This window comes from Tenebrio molitor, chromosome X (assembly GCF_963966145.1).
Source record: "Tenebrio molitor chromosome X, icTenMoli1.1, whole genome shotgun sequence".
Lineage (NCBI taxonomy): Eukaryota > Metazoa > Arthropoda > Insecta > Coleoptera > Tenebrionidae > Tenebrio > Tenebrio molitor.
In genome coordinates, this window is record NC_091055.1 from 10,169,540 (window position 1) to 10,190,258 (window position 20,719).

At 37.5% G+C, this 20,719-nt stretch overlaps 4 protein-coding genes and 1 long non-coding RNA gene across 6 annotated transcripts; 1 reads left to right on the forward strand and 4 right to left on the reverse strand.

Moving 5' to 3' along the window:
* Positions 1-201: 201 nt before the first annotated feature.
* LOC138140365 (uncharacterized) lies at positions 202-2,862 on the reverse strand. Its single transcript, XR_011162491.1, has 2 exons — positions 2,724-2,862; positions 202-442 (listed from the first exon to the last, which is right to left on the reverse strand). It is a non-coding gene; the product is annotated as an uncharacterized lncRNA (long non-coding RNA).
* LOC138140364 (uncharacterized) lies at positions 708-4,980 on the forward strand. Of its 2 annotated transcripts, none has more exons than XM_069061357.1 (3): positions 708-2,242; positions 2,829-3,091; positions 3,532-4,980. In XM_069061357.1, exons 1-3 carry the CDS (start codon positions 2,128-2,130, stop codon positions 3,691-3,693), a joined length of 540 nt encoding a protein of 179 aa, XP_068917458.1. In that variant the 5' UTR covers positions 708-2,127; the 3' UTR covers positions 3,694-4,980. The 2 variants fall into 2 exon arrangements, with proteins under 2 accessions (XP_068917458.1, XP_068917459.1); XM_069061358.1 differs by having other exon boundaries at positions 735-2,242; positions 2,829-3,052.
* A 3,188-nt stretch (positions 4,981-8,168) lies between these two features.
* LOC138140237 (uncharacterized) lies at positions 8,169-9,694 on the reverse strand. The gene is made up of 3 exons (XM_069061096.1): positions 9,369-9,694; positions 8,957-9,319; positions 8,169-8,896 (listed from the first exon to the last, which is right to left on the reverse strand). The coding sequence occupies exons 1-3, from the start codon at positions 9,464-9,466 to the stop codon at positions 8,206-8,208; spliced, it is 1,152 nt and encodes a 383-aa protein (XP_068917197.1). The 5' UTR covers positions 9,467-9,694; the 3' UTR covers positions 8,169-8,205.
* Positions 9,695-9,795: 101 nt separating this feature from the next.
* Positions 9,796-11,490, reverse strand: LOC138140239 (uncharacterized). Its single transcript, XM_069061097.1, has 3 exons — positions 11,234-11,490; positions 10,565-10,760; positions 9,796-10,097 (listed from the first exon to the last, which is right to left on the reverse strand). The coding sequence occupies exons 1-3, from the start codon at positions 11,427-11,429 to the stop codon at positions 9,971-9,973; spliced, it is 519 nt and encodes a 172-aa protein (XP_068917198.1). The 5' UTR covers positions 11,430-11,490; the 3' UTR covers positions 9,796-9,970.
* Positions 11,491-15,301: 3,811 nt separating this feature from the next.
* Positions 15,302-17,669, reverse strand: geko. The gene is made up of 4 exons (XM_069060514.1): positions 17,508-17,669; positions 17,211-17,444; positions 16,816-16,951; positions 15,302-16,571 (listed from the first exon to the last, which is right to left on the reverse strand). Exons 2-4 carry the CDS (start codon positions 17,431-17,433, stop codon positions 16,400-16,402), a joined length of 531 nt encoding a protein of 176 aa, XP_068916615.1. The 5' UTR covers positions 17,434-17,444; positions 17,508-17,669; the 3' UTR covers positions 15,302-16,399.
* Between the last annotated feature and the right edge of the window lie 3,050 nt (positions 17,670-20,719).

The window sequence follows — 20,719 nt, forward strand, 5'->3', positions numbered from 1 at the left end:
AAAGTGGCATCAATATGATTTATTCGTTATCATCTATAATTTTTTTAGCAACACCGTGCGTTACAAGTGGGTTCGTGGAAAAGTACTTACCAAAAATTTTACTTTTGTTTTTGACATTCACTCTTCTTCAATACATATTTTACGTATGTACCTACCTAATTTATTCGCAATGAATCTTAGTGTGAATAATTTTCACAAAAATAAGACTATTACATACTTTACTTTATTTTACCCTACGGGCTTTAAAGGATTCCTATACTTTACAGTTCTAAATAAACTTACAATTCCAAAATCATTCTTTTTTCTTTTTTAAATTAACCTACATTTTCTTTTATTCCCCACCCCTCTCCTTCTCTATCCTTTCCCTCCTCTTCCATACCTCTTTCATCCATCCTATCTCTCTTCCGTCTTCGTTCAGTATTTCTCCCCGTTCCTTTTCCTCCTAAAAATAAGTTTTTTTTAATTGTGAAGAGTAACTTGATTTTAATTATAGTATGTATTAAAATTCCTAAATATTAGGTACTTAGTGATTTAAAAAAAAATCCTAATTTATATCATGCCTACGTATTTTTTACCCTGTGTGCTTAGATCATAATATTTTTGTTCAACTAAATTTTTATTTTAAATTGAAAAAAAATTACTTGTATTCTAAAGCTGTTTATTTGATGAAAAGTGCGAAAAAAATGTATCCAATTTAATTTAGGTATTGTTTACTATCACAATTTAAAGTATCTATAATAATTGGTTGTACCTACCATTACCTAGTTATGTTTTCGTAATAATCACTTAATTTTGCATGTATCTATCTACCTCTCAAAAATGTATGCAGTGCGATCAGTAAAAAAGAACTTGACCGGAGCAGTCTACGAACTTGCCTCGGTACGTCTTTGATTGACCCAGTATTCAACATAAACAATCACTGATCACGATAAAATATGTATCACCAATGTCAACAAAAACTCAAAATAATACCTAAACGTGTAATAAAATTAATTAAAAATAACTAAGTACAAAAGATGCTGGACATGTTCCTCATTTAATTCCAAACACGATGGATTTATTTGTGTTCGATTGGTAACATTACAAAAATAATTCAGAGTTGCGATTTGTTTTTACAAATCAAACGGATTCATATTGGTCGAGTTTCATTTCACATAGGTACATAATCCTTTTTTTTTGTCCCAGTGACATCGTCAGCAGTCACTATTCCACAACCCGATATTCCCAGAATTCCCATTTTGTTAGTTATTGGTATTTTAACGGTCGATTTTCAAGGTGCCGTAATTATCGGTTTGAGGTCGGCCATGTTTTTAATCGTCGGGTTGAGGAGATATGTTGCAAGTTCGTGAACATTATGCTTTATTAAAAGAGGTAGCCAATCTCCAATGGTGCGGATAATCATAAACCAGTGATCCGTTCTTTGTTAACGTAACTAACAACACAACAGTAGAGTCGTATCGATCTGATGCACCCCAAAAAATAGTCAGAAAACGGGATGGAAGAAGAAAGTGAAAGCATCAGTGTCAGGTACACGTGTGTCCAGTTTTGAATAAAAAAAAAATTGTCATCGAACAACAATAATTGAAACAATGCACTGATAAAAATGAGTGTTGTACCGTTAAATCACGTCGTCGTCAGCCAGTCAAGGTTTTTAAAAATGTGTATTGTATTGTATACCTCGCGCGTCGAATGGGGTGGGGGTAGTCTTGTATTGGCAGTTTCTTCGTTTGACACTTATTCGGGCGAGCTATTATTGTATTTTTGGTATAGTCAGGTTCGAGCCTGGCCTGCTCCACGTAATATTTGACCAATATTGAGCAGTGTTTTTGGTAGACACGCCTATGGTGTCCGTCTATTGGTTGTCGGCGCGCGTCTCGTTTTGTCTTCTATAGCCGTATGTTTTGGGGGTAAGTTCCCTTGTCGCTGGCGAGATGTGTCGGTGGAAGTCGCAGTCTATCATCTGATAGCTTTGTGTCGCCTAGGCAAGCAGCTAAGCAGCAGTCGATGTTGAAGCGCGAAGCGGTTCGGGTGTGTTTACACAATTCTGGCGCACACCGCCTCGTGTTCCCTTGTTGTGTTTTGTGTTAGTTACATAATTGCATTTCGTTGTCGGCGAGGAGTCCCACCATGGCAGTCCCGTTCGCCCTGCCGGAGGACGAAACGAACAATCTGATCGTCGCGGTGATATTCATCCTGTCGCAGACTCGTCTCCAGCGGACGGAGGAGAATCGCCAGCTCCAAGGTAAGTCGATTTTTGTGTGGGACGGTGGTGCCGAATCGAGTGTCGGACGCGAGTGCGGGACTCGGAGGGCCCCGACGGTGCGGACCTGTTGCTCCGTGTCGTCTTCGTTTAGGTTCAGGGTCGGCCGTGAGACGCTCGCACAGCTCCTGCCGCCCCAGAGAGCGTTGACGTGCGGCGAAATCGCGCGATCGCCTTTGGGGAAGCTCAAGGAGCGCACCGTCACCTCCTCATTTCATGGATATCCCATTGAGACCGTGAAGTGACGACCAGTGCGACTAGGACATTATTTCCACGGTTCGTTGCTCGCACCCGCAATCACGTATCGCAGTGTCTCGTGTGCCATTATAGATTATCATGTGCTATACATATTTTTTTTTGCACGCGGCGGCTTTGTTACGCCGGAGTAAATAAATAAATATTGTGAAATGAACCTTTTACGAGTGGCCTTGCAATTCGCAACGTGCATGCAATCGATACCTACGTAGTAGCAAACAGCTGTGTGCAACAGCAACATGGTCGCGTACGCGCCAAACACATCGTCCTTGTTCGCTGGCGAGTCGTGATTCTGATTTGGTGTTTGTTGCAGAGTGCATGGAGAAACTCATCAGGCTTCTCGTCGAAGAACTCGAGCGGAGATCGCGCTCTTCCGAATACGACAGACAACTCAGACAGACTCTTCTGCTCTTACGCCGAACCCTCAGCCAGTTCTCCCAGAACTCCACCAGGATACAGAGATCGAATTTTGAGTCTTGTTGCGACGACAACAAACTCGCTAATCTCGACGACTGTGCGACGGAAGACTGCAGTCAGGTTGGTCTCGTTCTACGAAAGATTGTCGACGACCAAAAGGTGGGTGTGTGTCAGATTTGGTGCTCTGGGCCGTCGACACCCTGCCAAATCGTAACATTTCTGCACTCACCCCACAACACTAAGACGATCCCGAGATAGCATTAACGGGACTCGGGATCGTTTCTTTTCTTCGACCACCACACTAATAAATAGACCACTCTGTGCCGCGATTTGATATGCACGCTTCTCAAAATTCAAATGAACATTATGCAACACTAAACAAACCCTTTTACTTACATAATCATTGCATTAACGCGCGCCGTGTTTAATCGAATATGCAACCAACATTACATATTTGCATACGTTACAGTAACTGACCCCACATCACAATCATTAATAATGATCACGCACGATCATATTTTCTTGTCTCTTTTTCCGAAGTTGTCGAGTCGAAACTTCGACATGTTTTTTGCGTGTTACGATTTGTTTTGTTGTTGCAGGAGGAGTTGAGCGATGAAGACGACGACGACGATGATGACGATCTCGTCGAGGATTCGCTGTTGGGTCGATTGGTGCCCGGAGTGAAAAGGACGTTTTGGAGGGCGATGCCCCTGATATGTATCGTGGGGTGGCACCTGTTCCAGACTAGTTACTGTATGTAGATTAAGAGATACGTAGGTCATTTGCGCACTGCCTGTGTTACATGTGTTGTCCAAAGAGGAGCAAAACAAATCAAAGAATTGATCTCATTTTGTACGAAAGCGTACTCTCAGGAATTTTTATATGGTATTCGAGAAGAGAACTAACGTGTAAATTAATGTGTACATATGCATAAAGATTCTAAAGTTGGATTCAGTATAGCCAAAGATTGAATGGTGCCAAAAGGCCTGAAGTAAGCAGGTGGGCGGGACGTCGTCCCTTTGTTCGCTTTCGCTACCATGAGTCTGACTGTACTGTAGTAAGTTAAGTGTGGTGCAGCACTGCAGCAGTCTGGTCAGGTCTGGTCAGGTCCGGTAAGGTCCGGTTCTGGTGCAGTCGGCTGCCCTAAAAGGTTTTCAAATGATCTCCGTAGTTAGAATAGCCCGGTGCGGCGAAAGCTGGACACGTGCCGATCCAAAGTGCCGATCAGCCCGCACCTGAATTGTAAATATTCGCGGAGGCCGGCTATTCTTTAACACCGGCCAGCTACAGCTTTTTTACTTTTTTATATATATATTTATATATATAGGAATTCATGTACATATACATAAATACTGATATTTTTAAATGAATTTAAAGCAATTGTAATTAGTATATAGCTTAGTAGTAGGTAGATATAGCAAGTTGCGCGCTGTAGATGGCTCTTCAAAGCGTCTCTGTGATTTGCCGAAGAGGCAATTTTTGTGCTCGATAGCACGTCAATCCTGTTAATTGATCTCTAAATACATTTTGTCGAAATGTTTTCGTTCGTAGTTATTACTCCCTAGTCAGTATAGTAGTTTATTTAAGTGTTGACTAGGTTTTTCATTATTATTATTATTATTATTTCGTAAATTCTAGAATTAGTATGTTATTGTTTAGTTGTTTTTACGAACTGATAATGCCATATGTTCTTAATTGTACTGTGTATTATGTTCGCCTTGTATATTACCTGATCTGAGCTGGACCAAGCCGGCCACCGAGGCCCTTGTGTGATATTAAAGCCCTCGGCAGACCAATAAACCAATTCAGTTAGAATTGCTTATGTATTATATTTTCTTTCAAATAAATGTCATAAGTTTTATACATGTTTATAACATATATCTATATAATATTATATTTTTGTGAAGTATGGAAAGAGTATATGTTGCCGCGATTCAATGCAGCCAGTTTATTGTATGCCATACTCACATCTACTCCCAATGGTCTTTCACTTGTAACTTTTTCACTTTTATATAGTTGATTTGAAATAAATATAAATATTAAAAATCGATCAGTCTGTTATTAATCGACCAACAACCCTCATCCTTCGCACCACACACCGACCCTGCGACCTGAACGCTTGCGAGATGTTTATTTTTGCTCAGCTCTACTCAATTTTGAAGGAATATTTTCGTTCGAACGGTTCTGATATTTGTTTCCTCTCGAGTACCCTATATTGGAATGCCTCAAAATAGCAAGTGGAGGAAATAAACGAAGCGGTCGGTAAATCGAACTCGTCAACTGGAACGGTCCGGATCGGATAATTCTATTATTTATAAATCAGAAATGACGGAATAAAGCGATTTGTGCGATTCTGTCTCGAATTAATCGCCTCGTTTTGGCTTCTTTCTTCGGGAGTGATTTGGTTCGGTTGGAAGATCTGACCTTGGGTCCCAGACGGCTTGACGCCTCTATATTTACGTGAGTGATGTTGCAACTCGACACAACCAGGCAAATTTGATATTTTTTACAAAATAATATCCAGTCGAGCGTGGAGTCGTAAATCTTTCACCGAACAGAATTAACGACACTCGAAAAAGCCATTAGACGAGTCATTATCTACACGAAATTTGTTTATCACTTCTGTTTCTCCTCCGTGTCAAACACAATTAAACCACAATCTAAAGATTCGTATGCTATTTACATATATGCAAGAGTTTCGTCGAGAACAATGGCGCAGTGTCATCATAACACTGGCGATAATTAATCAGCAAATAGTGTGCGGTTGACTGATACAAAGTGCCCATTTCCATCATCTAATTATTTCTGACAAGTGTGATAACCCTTTGGGTTGGTGCGTTTGATGGATAGTATGTAAATATTCCGCTCAGCAAGAACAATCGCGAAGTGACGCAGTTTCAATCGAAAATACCACAAACGCACCACCGAAACTCCATCGACAGATGTTGTTACGTCGACGTTACGTAAAATGTACGTCTCGGCAACGTAACGAGTGTTACACGTAACGTGTCGTCGAATCGGTCGCGATTTCATCAATATTTATGTTCGTATTAAATTTGATAGTGAGGCACATGCAGCGACACGGCTGTCAAAATGGCGTTTAATTTGACGTGGCGTGAACACAGCGCATAGCTTACATATCGAATTAATTTTGTCACAGGGTTTAAGATTCAAGAGATGAAAATCCGTGATCCGCATAATCTAAATGGTATTGAAACCGGTGTCAATTCGAAACATTATCTCACTTCGCTCGCCTCCCCTATTGTAAAGTTAAAAAAGTATTTGGCGTTGTGCTGTGACGGATTACTGCAGGGCTTAATGTCAACATCATGATTCAAATTACAGCTACGGTTAACCGAACCATTGACGAACCATTCTTTTATCGACGTCTCCAATCCAAGGGTCGAACCCTGAATTATCGACGCGCCACTCATTTATGCATATTATCCGCCCCTCTATGGATTTTTTCATTATCTCTTTAAACTTGTAATAATTATACCCCGTCCGAAGGGTTAGCGCGACGTCAGAATCGAACTTAAAATCCCACATTTTCGCGTCACATTTTGTACGACGTGCTGCGAAGATTAACGTCGAGGAAATGTGTAATACATGAAGCAAACAACTTTTGATTGTTTCATATAGTCGCCAGTCCCCCATTATCTTGTATCTGTTTTTGACACGTGACTTAAAAGGGGATGTTGGCGAGAACAATCATTTGATTTGGAGTTATTCATCTTTTTAATCTTTTTATTTTCTTTTCGTATTCAGCGTGCGTCGCCGCTTAGGGTGTCTTTGAATTAATTTTCTATATGGATTTTTTGTCCACTTGATTTCGCGCCTTAGCGACACTTATTCCCTCAAAAACACATCGACATCATCCATCACGCCGATGAAAATCCACAAATAATTCGACACGGCGCATTTTTACAATTCATAGATTGATTTTGAAGAAGCAACGTGAACACTCCGCTGATAATAGAGAACCGAATAATAAGAAGGCGGGAATATACAGAGTGGGTGTGTGTGAGACATTAAGAGGGTGCCTGTTATTTTGCGAGTGAGTACCCGTCACCTCGCCTTCGCTTGTCTTTTGCCTATATCATGACACATCACGCCCCCTTTCTGATGGCTCTTCTTTCGAAAATACGACATTTCCATCACCATAACAATGCACGAATTACTTACGTTTCCTCGGGTGTCCCGACGGGTCAAGACGCATCTGTTACGTACCCGAGACGTAACGACGCAACGTAACCGACACATAACACGCATGATTAAGCTCGTTTTGGGTCACATAATTGCTTTTGGTTAAACAAACTAGAGAATTAGGGGCTCGTCTGGTTTATCTTGGCGTGTTCGTTAATACATCTGGTGCGTAGTCACGTGTCTTTTTTCTGAAAGAATGAGGGTGGTGTTATTTGACGCCGAAACGCGTGTGTCTGTTTTTATTTCATTTGTGCGACCATAATCTATTGTATTTATTTCGACGGATATGTGACCAGCCGATGTAATCTTTTTCTGTCGCGGCTTAATCTCACAAATCCGATTTTAATCATCATTTCGACTCCTAGACGCATCTCTTTGCCAAATAATAAAGTCGCGTCGAAACGAGTCCCTTGCATATTTTAATAGTATTTATTTTATTGTTGTTCGGAAGCAAAACGTGTCAGCAACACCACATGTCGTCGTGACATTGCGTAAGGCGTGAAATTAATGGTAATTATTAGTGGAATGAACTGTCAATTCGAGGGTTTTCCCGATACAATGGGGGTGTAACATTCTGACATGTATTACTTTCGGTGTACACCACGTCAGGGTATCATACTAAAATTACACGGTGGGGAAAAAGCGATTCGGATTGTTGCAACCGCAAGATTTGCGTCAGAAATTTCATCTTTCGATTTGACTCACCATCAAAAGAGTACGTCTCTTGAAAATAATTAAGTTTGAGTCAAAGGTTTTCAATAATTAAAAAGCACCAAATCGTAACTCATTGTCGCGGATAGAGACGTAGAGATTTTAAATGAACGTAATAATAAGTAACGGATAACAAAAGATTCTTTGACAGTGACGAACTTCAAAGTGTATCGCAACACGTTGAATCGAACCCTCTTTCCGTTTATCCCTTAATACCATACAAATCCGAGCTTCCATATAACAGAACGGGAGCTTACCGCAGTTTTTGTCGTGGCTGTGACATTGTTCTTTTCGCAGATTTTAAGAAAATCGACTGAAACACGTTCAAACTGATTTATTACAAAACGTACGTACATCTAAACTGGGAAATTAAATAGAGTCCGTGTGGGTGAGTAGCTCGAGGGCACCTCGTAATAGAAACCTTCGTTAGGTTCCGGTTTAAAGCTGACAAAGTGATTGTTTTGACGATTATCGTGATCACTTAATTCTTCCGCGTCTAGCCTCAAATCTCCCGTTCCAGTCCTGGACGGGAATATCACAGGGGATGCTTTATGATTAGGCAAAGGCCTCTGCAAATCCAATTCATTAGAGTAATACTCATTAACGGGGAAAGCTAATTCCTTCGGTTTCTTCTGCGCGAATCCGTCGAAACGACTCTCGTCACGTGTGGGGAATGCAAATAGAGTCTTCGGTGATCTATTCAGATCAATCTCATTACTAGAAAAAACAAAAGCGTCGTTACTCTCCGGGAAAGCGTTCGGAAGGTGTTGAGCCGGTCTGTTTTGGATTCTTTCTTGCGCTACGTCGTTGCCCAAACCCTGTTGTTGGTTGATCGGTCCAAATCTTTGACCGAGTCCGTCGAAGTATCGGAAGAACCCACCATTGTAGTTGTTCAGGTACAGGACGAGTTTGTCAGGATCTCGAGGACACGAAGGATACGCCTCCACACACGAATCTGATTTGCCTTTTGAAACGTACCCCAACAGAGCCGCCCTGGCAAAAATCGGAATTGGGGAACCACCCGGAATGTCAATCGTCGCCAACAACCTGACAAAAGAGAGACACAGTCTTGGACTACTAAACAGTAGAAAGTGTTTCGTGACTCACCTAATTATCGATTCCATATCAATATTAAATGGGAGACTGGGTAAAGTGAAACCTCGACTTTGGGACAAAGTGTCCGACGTAGCTTCGCAAAGTAATCGAGGCACGCACCGAAGGGCATCGTTTTTTGCAATGGTGTACAAGACGTCCATGATGTTTTGTTGGGTCTGGGGTGGTCGATACTGTGGGACATTTTGTACAGGGTATGGTCTGTGAATTTGGGCGAAATTTTGCGCAAGGTGTGGTCTCTGGATTTGGGCATAACTGTTCAATTTCTTGACGCATTGAAAGTATCGAATGGTGTTTGTCTCGTGGTGGCAAGGATTGCGAATTTGGCGACCCTCTATGGCGTAGTTTGTCAACTTCCTGAAAACTTGCATCTTCAAAATGTCTCTCTTGATTTGTCCAAACTTACAATAATATTTCACCAGTCTTGTCCAAATTGTTTTCAATAGAAGTACAACTATTGAACACTAGCACTAAAAATACTAAAATACAAATTACTTTTGACATTGTAATACTGTTCGTCTCTAGATCGATACTGCGAAGAATATCAAGAAGTCCCACTTACATATAAAATTTCACTTGGGATGAAAGTTCCGTAGGTGTTTGGACTTACCATAAAACAGTCCCACGTCTTCTGCGAATCTGGTCCACATTTCCACATTTTCACAGAAACCAGGACGAGTTTAATTGTGTCTGAAAGTGTTGAGTGTGTTGCTTGCTTACACCCCTGACCTACATACGTTCCCTCCAGTACTTCAAGATACGGAAGAGGTGAAGGGAATTAAATGCATTCGCCACTCGGTGTGGAACTAGTGCGTATTAAAAGCCACTATCGATTACAAAATAAATCGAGTTTATTATTTCTCTCAAATATATAAAACGAATCGATCCTTGTTCCATAAATAATGAACTAATATAATTTTCTAATCTTTCTCTAAGGAGGTCACTTTAATTAATAAATTACATAGGCTTGAGTGACATATAATTTACGAATTTCGCTGGGATGGTCGATTACTCAGTACAAGCACGCCCTCTCTTGACTAATTGATTGCAAAAACGGGGTGATGCAATGAAGTCTCCAAGAAACACGCTCAACAAGTAGAATTCCTTTTGTTTTTCTCTGGTCGACTTGTAGTTGCTGAAAGGGACGAATATGAGAATTTTGCAAATTGTAGAATCGTAGAATGTCATTAAAGATTTAATTTACATGTCGCCTCGATTCTAGGAGATAGAAACACTCCACTCGGGACTAGCCGAGTTGATTCCGTTTTTGTTCAGAAAAAATCCTCATTAACATGACGGCCGTAATTTTGGACGAAATTTATGAGGGTAATGTTGCAGAAGGAACAAAGAAAATCGATAAGAAAGAGAGATTAGTCCCGATCCGGGGACATCTCGACAATGCCATATTTGCATGACATTAATATTAAGATAATTTTTCTATAATTAATATCTATTCGGCGTCTCGTTGCCGTAATTTATGAGGCGAATGAGCGAGAAAAGAAATCGACGAGAGCAGATAAGAGCTTTAACGGACTCCTTCAAACAAGAAAATTGTTTTCCCAACAAAATGAAATGAAACCTTATTCTCGTTTATTTATTTACCTGAAGATATCGTCCCAATCTACGACCATTTCTCGCCTTCCTCTCGTCCTTCCCGCCTTCTCTGCGTGATGTAAACATACTTTGGGGTAAACGCAGACATTTTCGCCCAGTTCCAAAACTAATCTCTTCTCGGCTTCGATCATATCGATCATATCGTCGGACCGGAGCGCCCTCCTGACCCGGCCGCTGTAAGTCTCTGCGAAAAATTCACAATTTCGTAACAGTTGAACACTTTCAAAATGTCACCAGTGCGGAGACAATTACTACTTCAGGTGCACCCAATTAGTTTTCCAACGGAAGAAATTGCTCTACCATTTCCCCAAATTTATTTACAAATTTTCTACTCGCAAAACCAGTATTTTTGTCGATTTTCTCCAACCGCTTTCGAATCGTTTCAATATTTAACACCACGCATTAGATTTCGCAAAAATCGCAATTTCTGAATTCTTATTTCATTTCGCCGGTTGCCAAATTTCAATTGCTTAATTTCATAATTGGATCCATATTCGAGTGAACAACTTTTGGCCATCAACATTTATCAAAAGAACGTCACATCTGAGCCGTACAAAACCAGAAAGCATAACTGCACTTATTCAGAAAATGTAAATGCACGAGTTGTCCGATTAAAGAAAGTAGAATGCGTTTCTAAAATTTGGAACTGGTACTTACTCGGGTTTAGGGAGTAGGCGAGCTTCTTCACGAAGTTGGATAATCTAACGGCCATTATGATCACTGGAAAGCCCACTAGTTCCACCGGTAATTCGAAAGAGGGTTCTTGTGCTGTCGTGGGGGTGGGTCCTTCCAATATTATAAGTGTGACAAATAGGGATACGTACGTTAGACACAAGAGTGATACAGTTTTCATCTTGACTGTGGCTAAATAAAACTAGTAATGGACTTGAACTGTTGGTAGAAGTGTGTATGAGTGAAAGTGGCCACCACTCCTCGACTTTACAACATTTAGCACGTAGACAACGTTTAATATTCTTAAGAGAGACCACGAAATCGAAAGTGAAATGCGGTTGTCTATATATGTGGAGTCGGAAAATATCTACTCTGTTTCAACGAGAATTCAATAGAGTCCAGATCTGTGACCGCTGACCGATTTAGTGTTTAGCGTTCGAAGATTTTTTTTTTATCGCTCTTCAAATAAATACTGTGGGTTTAAGACCGAAGAATCTGAGATCTCAGATTACAAATTTGCTCTATGAAATACTGTAGATAATGAAAGGCGAACATAATTATAATCAATAAGTATTAAGTTATTGCGACAGGTTTGTGTAATTATTATCAGTGTAATAAGCCTACGTATTGAGTGAGCTAGAATAGAGTCTCGATTTTATGCGAAGGAATCGAAATTCCTTGTTTGAAGTGTTGGATAAGTTGGACTCATTGACACTGGTTGTGGAGTAAACGAAATAGAGATTTTTCAAGAGAGGTGTAAAAACAAGCATGAAAGAATTTACATTATTATGATAAGAAGTACTTAGGGAAGAAAAACACAATGTTTATGTTGCTAAACAAGGAGTAAAGCTATAAAAGCATTTACAAGTTACGATGGCTGCAATAAACCGTAAGGTATATTTCAGACATAATTCATTACGTTTACTTATAAAGTACCCTACTATTTGAGCCCATACACTAAACTTCGGACGGTTTTTATTCTTTAACGTGCTAACAGTAGTTATTTCATGAAAGAATTATATCTTTACGTCTTGTAATTTGTATAAAGACGAAAGTTAAATTGTCCGTGTGTCAAGAGGCGTTCGTACCAACATGTAAAGTAGGAATTTTATGTCCTGACTAAACTTGATTGTGCAACAAAGGACTCTAAAACGCGCATACACAATGAGGCTCAAACACGATCCGACATTACGATCGCGAATTACGGTTCGATATTTTAGTCGGGTGTTGTCTTTGTCTGGCTAAAATCAACGATCAGTGGAAAACTATTATCATGTTTAAATTAAAAAAAAGAAAATTTATTTTGGTGTGCTCCTTGTATGATATGTCGTTTGCGAATTTGTTGGTAATTCTGTATTTATTTCTTTTAAATCCACATACAAGTGTCTCAAAATTCGTGAATTTCGAATTCAGAGCGTTGTAGGGGATTACTTTAGTAGTCCAAATATGGAAATAAAAAAAAATCGGGACTTCCCCCACAAAGATATTCCCCCCAAATTGGTCTGAAGGTGTATTCTTTGAAGTGCGTTTTCTTCAAAGTATTTATTGTTATTTATGGTGTAGATAGATGATTGTGGAAAGTAATAACGTAAAACAATTTTTTGAAAAATAGCTTTACTTTGGAGTAAAAAAATCTTAAGTTTTTGTAATTTTTCTTAAAAATTGAACGGCAACGTAGCTAGAATAGTATTTTGTTACTGTGGATGTGAAGGCTGCCATGTATTAAACAAAATTAAAGTGCTTATATCTTCTTCAGGAAGAGAGATTTTTTTTCGAAGTATTTTTCGAGCTCCACTGGGTCCTTCCCTACCATGCTCTGATTTCGGAATTCGCGAATTTTAAATATATTTTTTATTTATAAATTTAAAAAATATGTAGCAAATATAACGTTGAGTTCATTAAATACTCGTGTACGTCCACTAGATCAACGTTTGGATAATTATTAATTAGCTTCCAGTACTTTCTGTTTATATGGTTCTCAGGGATATTCAGTAAATTTTTGTATATTTGTCAGTTACTGCAATTATATTTACATGCTTTAATTATGTATTGCTGCATTTTACATTCAAACTCTTCTGCTTTCTTGTTCACACAATCTCATTTGAACTTTTTAATATCGCAACAAATATTGTGATCTATTTCCAAAAGAAAATTTTATTTTGTTTGCAGCTTCTTCCATTTGTTATTTTTTTTAAGGTTTTCAGTGGATTTTGAACAAATTTATCGCGATTAGTTGGAAACTGTCAGAAATATTTTTATTCCAAATTTAACAAATCAAAAGCTTCAAGATTCATTACTTTTGCTTTATGATGAAATATGATCTTCCAAATATTTTTTTTTTCATACTACATAAATCCTTTTTAGGTTTTACGTTATAACTGGATTAAAAAATTGTGCTGTTGGTGTAATTGATGGCAAAGAGCCATCATACGGTCAATGACAAAACCAGAATATTTTCTATTCCATAAAAATATACAACCTGTCGTAGAACTGCCTCCCCATAGAAAACAAGCATGTCCCGACAGCAATAGAAACTCCAAGATTAAAATAAATTTTCCGGTAGGTCACATTACAATTTCACCAATCTCAAAAGGTCGTTCTCCGATCAGCGAAAAGTTTACTTGGAAATTTACTTAGAAGCCCCGGCAACGCAAAATTACGGTCATCCTACCTTGATGGTGCTCAACTCTGATTGGTCAAGTTTAGGATGTCTTTTCTTGATTATCGCTTGAGATAGGACTTTTTTTCTTTAAAATTCAGATTATTACATTGACCTAAACACTCACTTTTTTCTCTGGGAAGGCAGTCCTGGGACACCCTGTATACATACATATCTTTAAAATTTGAGAGTAAAGAATATATTTTTAAAAATTATATAGGGTGTCAAATTCGCGAATTTCGAATTCAGACCGTTGTAGGGGATCACTTCAGTAGTCCAAATATGGAAATTTAAAAAAAATCGGGACTCCCCCCACAAAAATACATTGGTCTGAAGGTGCACTCTTTGAATTCATCAAATACAGGCTGAAAAGTTCAGTATTTATTTTTATTTATGGTGTCTGTAGATGATTGTGGAAAATAATACCTACCGTAAAACAATTTTTTGAAGAATAGCTTTACTTTGGAGTAAAAAAATCTTAAGTTTTTGTAATTTTTCTTAAAAATGGAACGTCAACGTAGCTAGAATAGTATTTTGTTACTGTGGATATGACGGCTGCTTGCTATGTATTGAACAAAATTAAAATGCTTATATCTTCTTCAGGAAGAGCGAATTTTTTTTTCTAAGTATTTTTCGAGCTCCACTGGGTCCTTCCCTACCACGCTCTGAATTCGGAAATCGCGAATTTTGAGACACCCTGTATATACAGATGTGTCTACATATTTAAAAAATAAATATAAAATGAAGAGATATATGCATTTGTAAATACTTCAATACATATACATATTAGCAAAAATTAAAAATATTTGAACATTTTGTAAGTATGTATTACAGGACATAATTATGGAACAAACGGTGCCTTATATCCTTGTTCCACACATACATTTTTTTTTTTGCATTTGACGCTCCGAAATTTTAAAATTATTTAATGCATGCACAACTGACCACTCATAATTTTTTGTTTGTAACCACCATCATCCAGTATGGCTCGACACTATTAATAAAAAATAAAAAAATCTGTCATAACGGGCAATGAATATTTTATTGGATGGATTCGATCTGGCACCGATTAATAGAGTGCCGTCATAAAACAGATATTATTTTTTAGTGATCGTTGTTAAATGGGTCTAAACATTAATCAACATGTAACTACTGGTGAGTTAGTTGACTTGATAGAGATGTTTTGAAACTGCTTTACAACTTAATGGTTATGGCTTTTATTTACGACCAACATGCAAATTTTATACCTCATATTTTTCTGTCTTTGGTCGTAATTTTTCTAAAGAGGTGACGTTCAAATTTACGTCCATTGTCCAGCTGAACACTATTTTTATCTCGTATTGAAGCATCTTCAATATTTAATGACACAAAAACGATAAAAGGAAAGTCTCATGTAATAGAAAGTATTTTATTGTAAATTGCAAGTTATGTAAAAATATAACAAAAGTGAATATCACAAAGTAAATATCAGTGATGTGTAAACTACATGTATACAACAATATTTACAGTATAAAAGACCAGTCTTATATTTATAGTCTTAAGATAAGTATCTACAAAGAACAATATGACATGATCAGTTATATAAAATGTATTTTATTTTAACTAAGTAATTTATGGTTTAAGTCTTTTTAAATGCTATAATACATATGTACACTACGAAATAAGAAGTTTATTAAGTAAGTATTCTTTATCAAATCCAGCTACTGTATTTTTGACTTAAGCCTAAGACACTTCTATCTTATTATAAAAGTATTTACAATCTATGTAACATAATAAAATAGAATAGAATAATATTAATAGAAAAAGAGAAATTTTATGAAAACAATTATGAATGTAGTATGCATACAGTACTTACATTTTTCATATTTTGGCACGTCTGTTACTAAAAAGTATAAATCATTGATTTAAAAATTAAATGAACTTAAGCTATATCCTAACGCTATTTCGAAAAAAAAGTGGTCACTGAAGTGTATTAATATAACTGAAATATTTGCAATTTGCCCAGCACTAAATTATGTATCTATCACATGTTAATTACATTTTAACTAAAAATTTTAAAATTGCTAATGAATGAGTATAATTTTTATTCAGACTAGTGCAAAATAATATAGCAACTTTTACAATATCAAACTAAATATTTACAAGGAAAGTTGTTAATAAGTGGCTAACAAGATTGTTTATTTTTATTCAGAATACGATAAACATTTTTCCAGTTAGTCATTTCTGTATGTCTTATTTTGCATATCAGTTGAGCTTAAGCCACAAACAATAACTTAAGTTGTTTGTTTTTACCTTGACTGGTAGACTTGCGTGCACCACCCTGCGATCAATCCCATTATACATCGACGTATGAATATGCAAGTTCCCAATTAACCCATCTGATTCGAGAACAATCCCCTTGACGAAGTGAAATGATTGTGTGGATTTTTTGTGAAAGTTTGGTCGGGTTTATTCTTCCGGTTCAATTAACCGGACGAAATGAAGCGACTCCTCTACCGCATTCTCACTTTTTTCATCATTTGGAGCACTTGAAGGCCCGGAAAAGGACACGTGGGGTAGAAGTTATGACAACCATTTCCCTCCACCCCGGCTATTAGCTGACCCATATGTGCGGCGAAATGATATTTGGATGTCAGCTCGGCCGTTGTGCTTATCGACGTGTCCCTGGAACAGACGCACTGAGTGGTTGATGCGCAGATGGACCGCGCACGTGTGACTTAAGCGGCGTTTCGAGATATTTCGTTGAAAATGCGCATTAATATGCGGAGATGGCGAAATCGGCAATTATATTACCGAAGTTCGCTATTACGGCAGAGTGAAAGTGAACGTTACGAGCGTTTCCGTAATAGCTTTCAGTGTTGTCGGTACATAATGTCATTAGTAGGTTTGTGTGACTCTTTTAGCTTACCTAAGAAGAGATAACAAGGATTTCTCGGAGTCTGTCAGTTTATCTTTTTGTGGGGTTGCGTTTAGTTCACATATCAGCTTCGGTAGACAAGCGTTCTTTATAGTTTGGAGTATTTCGGACTTGAGAGATGTAGTACCTAAAATGAGTGACAATTTAAAAAAATGTTCCACTCCGAATTACCACTTTCGGCATTCTAGCGGACCCAATTCTATTACTCCCATTTTCACTAATTCCTCTAACTAGTACTGCCTTCTATGTTAATGTCCTTTTAACGATAGAAATTATACGTCTGACAATATGGCATAAAATGTGATTTGCCATTCTATAATTTCAAGGTAAGTTATCCAAGTCTCAAGGTAGATTGGGTGTGGATTTAATGAACCTAACGTGATTACCTAAATGTTTGATCGAGTCGTCTTCTATGTCCGCATCTATATCAATATCAGTCTTGGGGTCACCATATCCTGGATTTTTAGGTCTGGGTGGAAGTTTTCCAGATTCATCTGTCCTATTCCCTCCTATTAATTTGTGAATAATTCCAGAATAGTCAGTGATTAACACGAGAACAACACACACGACAAACACAATTCTTATCACAATTTTTCCGGCAGGGACCATTATGGTAACTACTGAGGAACAAACAAGTCATTAATGGAGCATTGTGAGACTGAAGTGGAGATACTGTCGCTTACCTTGCAATTTCAGGTTACCCCGCTCCGCTAGGTTGCTGATAGTGAAAGTAAAACCCAAAAGTTATAACGCAACACTACCATGGCCACGAGGTAACACGGATTAAATATTCACCAGTTGGTATCGTAAAAGGTTAAATTCATTTCCGTCTTTCTAGACATCTTACCGGTGTGGAACAAACGAAAGTGAAATGGTACCGGTTTGGTACCGCAATCGTTAGAAATGGAAAACAAGCTTCTTCACCCGCAAAGACTCAACAAGGCGAACAAGCGAAACAGCGTATTGCCGTACCTATTGATAATTCTAAATTACACGTCTGGAATTATTATTATGTTAACTCGTCGTCCTGACCTGATTTTCCGTAACGAATAATCAGGATGATGATAATTTTTGATAAATGAGTCATTAACACCTGTGCAATTCTTTGATGATTCATTCACACCTGCACGGATGATCTTAGGACTGTTGGCCTAACCCGAGGTGACCCTTATAAGGGCCCAAAAGGGGAGTTCTCGTTGACTATAGTCACTCACAAAGCAGGTCGTGATAATTACGTCTATAGAAAAAATGAGGTACCCATATAATATACGTTACACTTGAATAGTGGCTGTTAGCGTTTTGTTACAATTTGATAAATGGAAGGAAAATAATTTGATGTAAAAGTAGATCCAGGTGTCAGTTTTTTGAGCGAGATCGCGTTTAACTAATTATCAATAAATAGTTAAATGCCGAATGAAACATGAGCGGCATTTTTCAGTCGGCTTTGTGCGCTCATGCAAATAGATAATCTCGATAATTAATGATGAAAAAGCGATAGAATCGCGTAATTGATAAATAGCACCTGAAATAATATAACTGATGACATTTACAAATATTCCGCATAAATAGAATAGTGAAAAAGATTAATCGGGTCTAAACGCGAGCGATCGATGTATCTCTTTGATAAATTCAGGCCGCGCCAAATGGAATGCAATTCCACTGGGAAATTTTCTGTTGAAACCAATCCGTCACAGTGGAAATTGTTTGATATCGGCAAATCGGTGATCAGCCAGTTTATGAGGTGCTTATAATGATACAAACAATTTATTGTGTCGAACCATACCTGTGCCATTTGCTAGTTCACACCGGACTGGAATTATTGCCGGGGTTAGATTCCATCTTTCCGATATACTCGTAATAACACAAAATGCTTAATACGTACCCTCGAAACGGAACAGTTTCGGTAATTTGATCAATGTCGGGCATTAAGAGATTTTATTGCCGATTAAAACTAGTCCTGTACCCTTTACTGACAGCATTAACTTATCTACGATCTACACGGAACTAATTCGAGTGCCGCCTCCACGCACCAGCTACCAGGTATGAAATTTTCAACGGCGTTTTATTTGACCAAACAAACGCAAACGGAAGGTTGTTGCACGGAATTTATTTACGACCGAGTGTCAAATTGTTCGAGTAAATACCGGGTTATAGAGATAGCAATAAAATATTAAATGGAAAATAAAAACAAAAATGCAGAATTGATGGCCATCAGTAAATCGTTTGAGAAATGTAACAGTAGCGCCCGACCTTAGTTTTACGAGAAAACCCCTGTGGAATCCCCATCCCAAGTGAACGCATTTCAGTTGCTTTATCTGGAAAAAAAATCTTATCAAATTGATTTTTTTTAACTGCGGGGTCAAAATAAGATAAGTATGCACAAAAGAAGCACCTTAATGGTAGATTTACAATTTGTCTCGGGTGCTTTAAAATAACGGAGTTATAATTTTTTGAAATTTTCGAAAAAAATAAAAATTTTCGATTTTGGTAAAAATGTAGCCATTGGAATAATAGGCCTCAAATTAGAGTAGCTGTTAAGTTATATTCACAAACAACAAAATGTTTATTTAAAATCTCGGTGATTTGAACTTGGAACTTTATGAACTTTCAAAAAAGTTCAAATTTCAACCAAGCAGGACTAGATCGGAACAGAATTGAAGAATTATTGTCAAATAGCGTAAACTATTTGTGCATTAACATTTTTAGTGTATGTAGTTCTGAAGATGAAACTAATTGAAAAATGTTTTTTACAGTTTTTTAGCAACGGGAAGCAAAATAAAAAATTAGAACCAAAAATCATCTTGATGACATAAATTCAATGGTTCTAAAATTATTGTCTCAGTGTCTCAGCTATTGCCGTCTGATGGTTTTAAAAACCGAAAATATTTTGGTAAACAATTTGACTGTTGAATTAAGGTTTAAATTAAAGCATTCGATCAGCAACAGTAATAAATAATATATTTTTTCTATTTTGCACCTATAACGCAGCCAGTATAAAACTCAAACGGGTTTCGAAAAGGAGGTCTTTTCGATACGCGTTTCAGGAACATTTACTTAAATTTTTTAATGTTGGCAGTGACTCATAGTGAGTTGTTGCTACGTGATCACTACACTTCACAACACTTTAAATTCAAAACTTACAATTGTTCGTCTATTTACCAGCGTTACCAACCCTTATATTTGCCAAATATAATTTTCCTAGCATTATGTTTTGGAACTTTTTTTAAATTTAAGGGGCAAAATAGAAAAAATATTGTATTATACTCGTTTTATAGCCATTTTGTCGCACTTGTTTGCTTTATAACACTCGTCGCTGCACTCCTCGTGCTCTAAAAAACGCGTGCAACAAAATGGTCTTATAAAATTCGTATAATAAATTACTGTTTTTTTATTTTTTAGCGGTGAGCAAGAAATAATTACATTTATTTGGAAATTTAAATTTAGATAATTCGCTTACAATATTATCTATACTACAAGGTGTATAAAAATGGCGCATAATATTTATGCCACGCGAATTTAAGTTAATAGCAAACAAAAAATTCTAATGTGAATTTGGTCTTTGACCAATAATCTTTAAATTATTATTATTATCAAAAACTACATTAATGACAATCCTTGTTACTTTCCGTCTTAACTCAAGTTCGGAAAATCACTTTAGCTTAGCTTTAAAATCTATGAAAAGCATTTTTTAAATTGATGTATTTCTCCATTGCAATAGAAGCAAATTTCCAACTTTGACTATTAATAATATTCTATGTGCAGAGGGTTAACAGTAAATTGGTACTAGAGTTTTTTGCTTGTATTTCAACATAGAATCATGTGATGTAAATATTATGCGCCATTTTTAATACACCCTGTATATTGTAAATTTTCACTAACAGGACTAAAATTGATT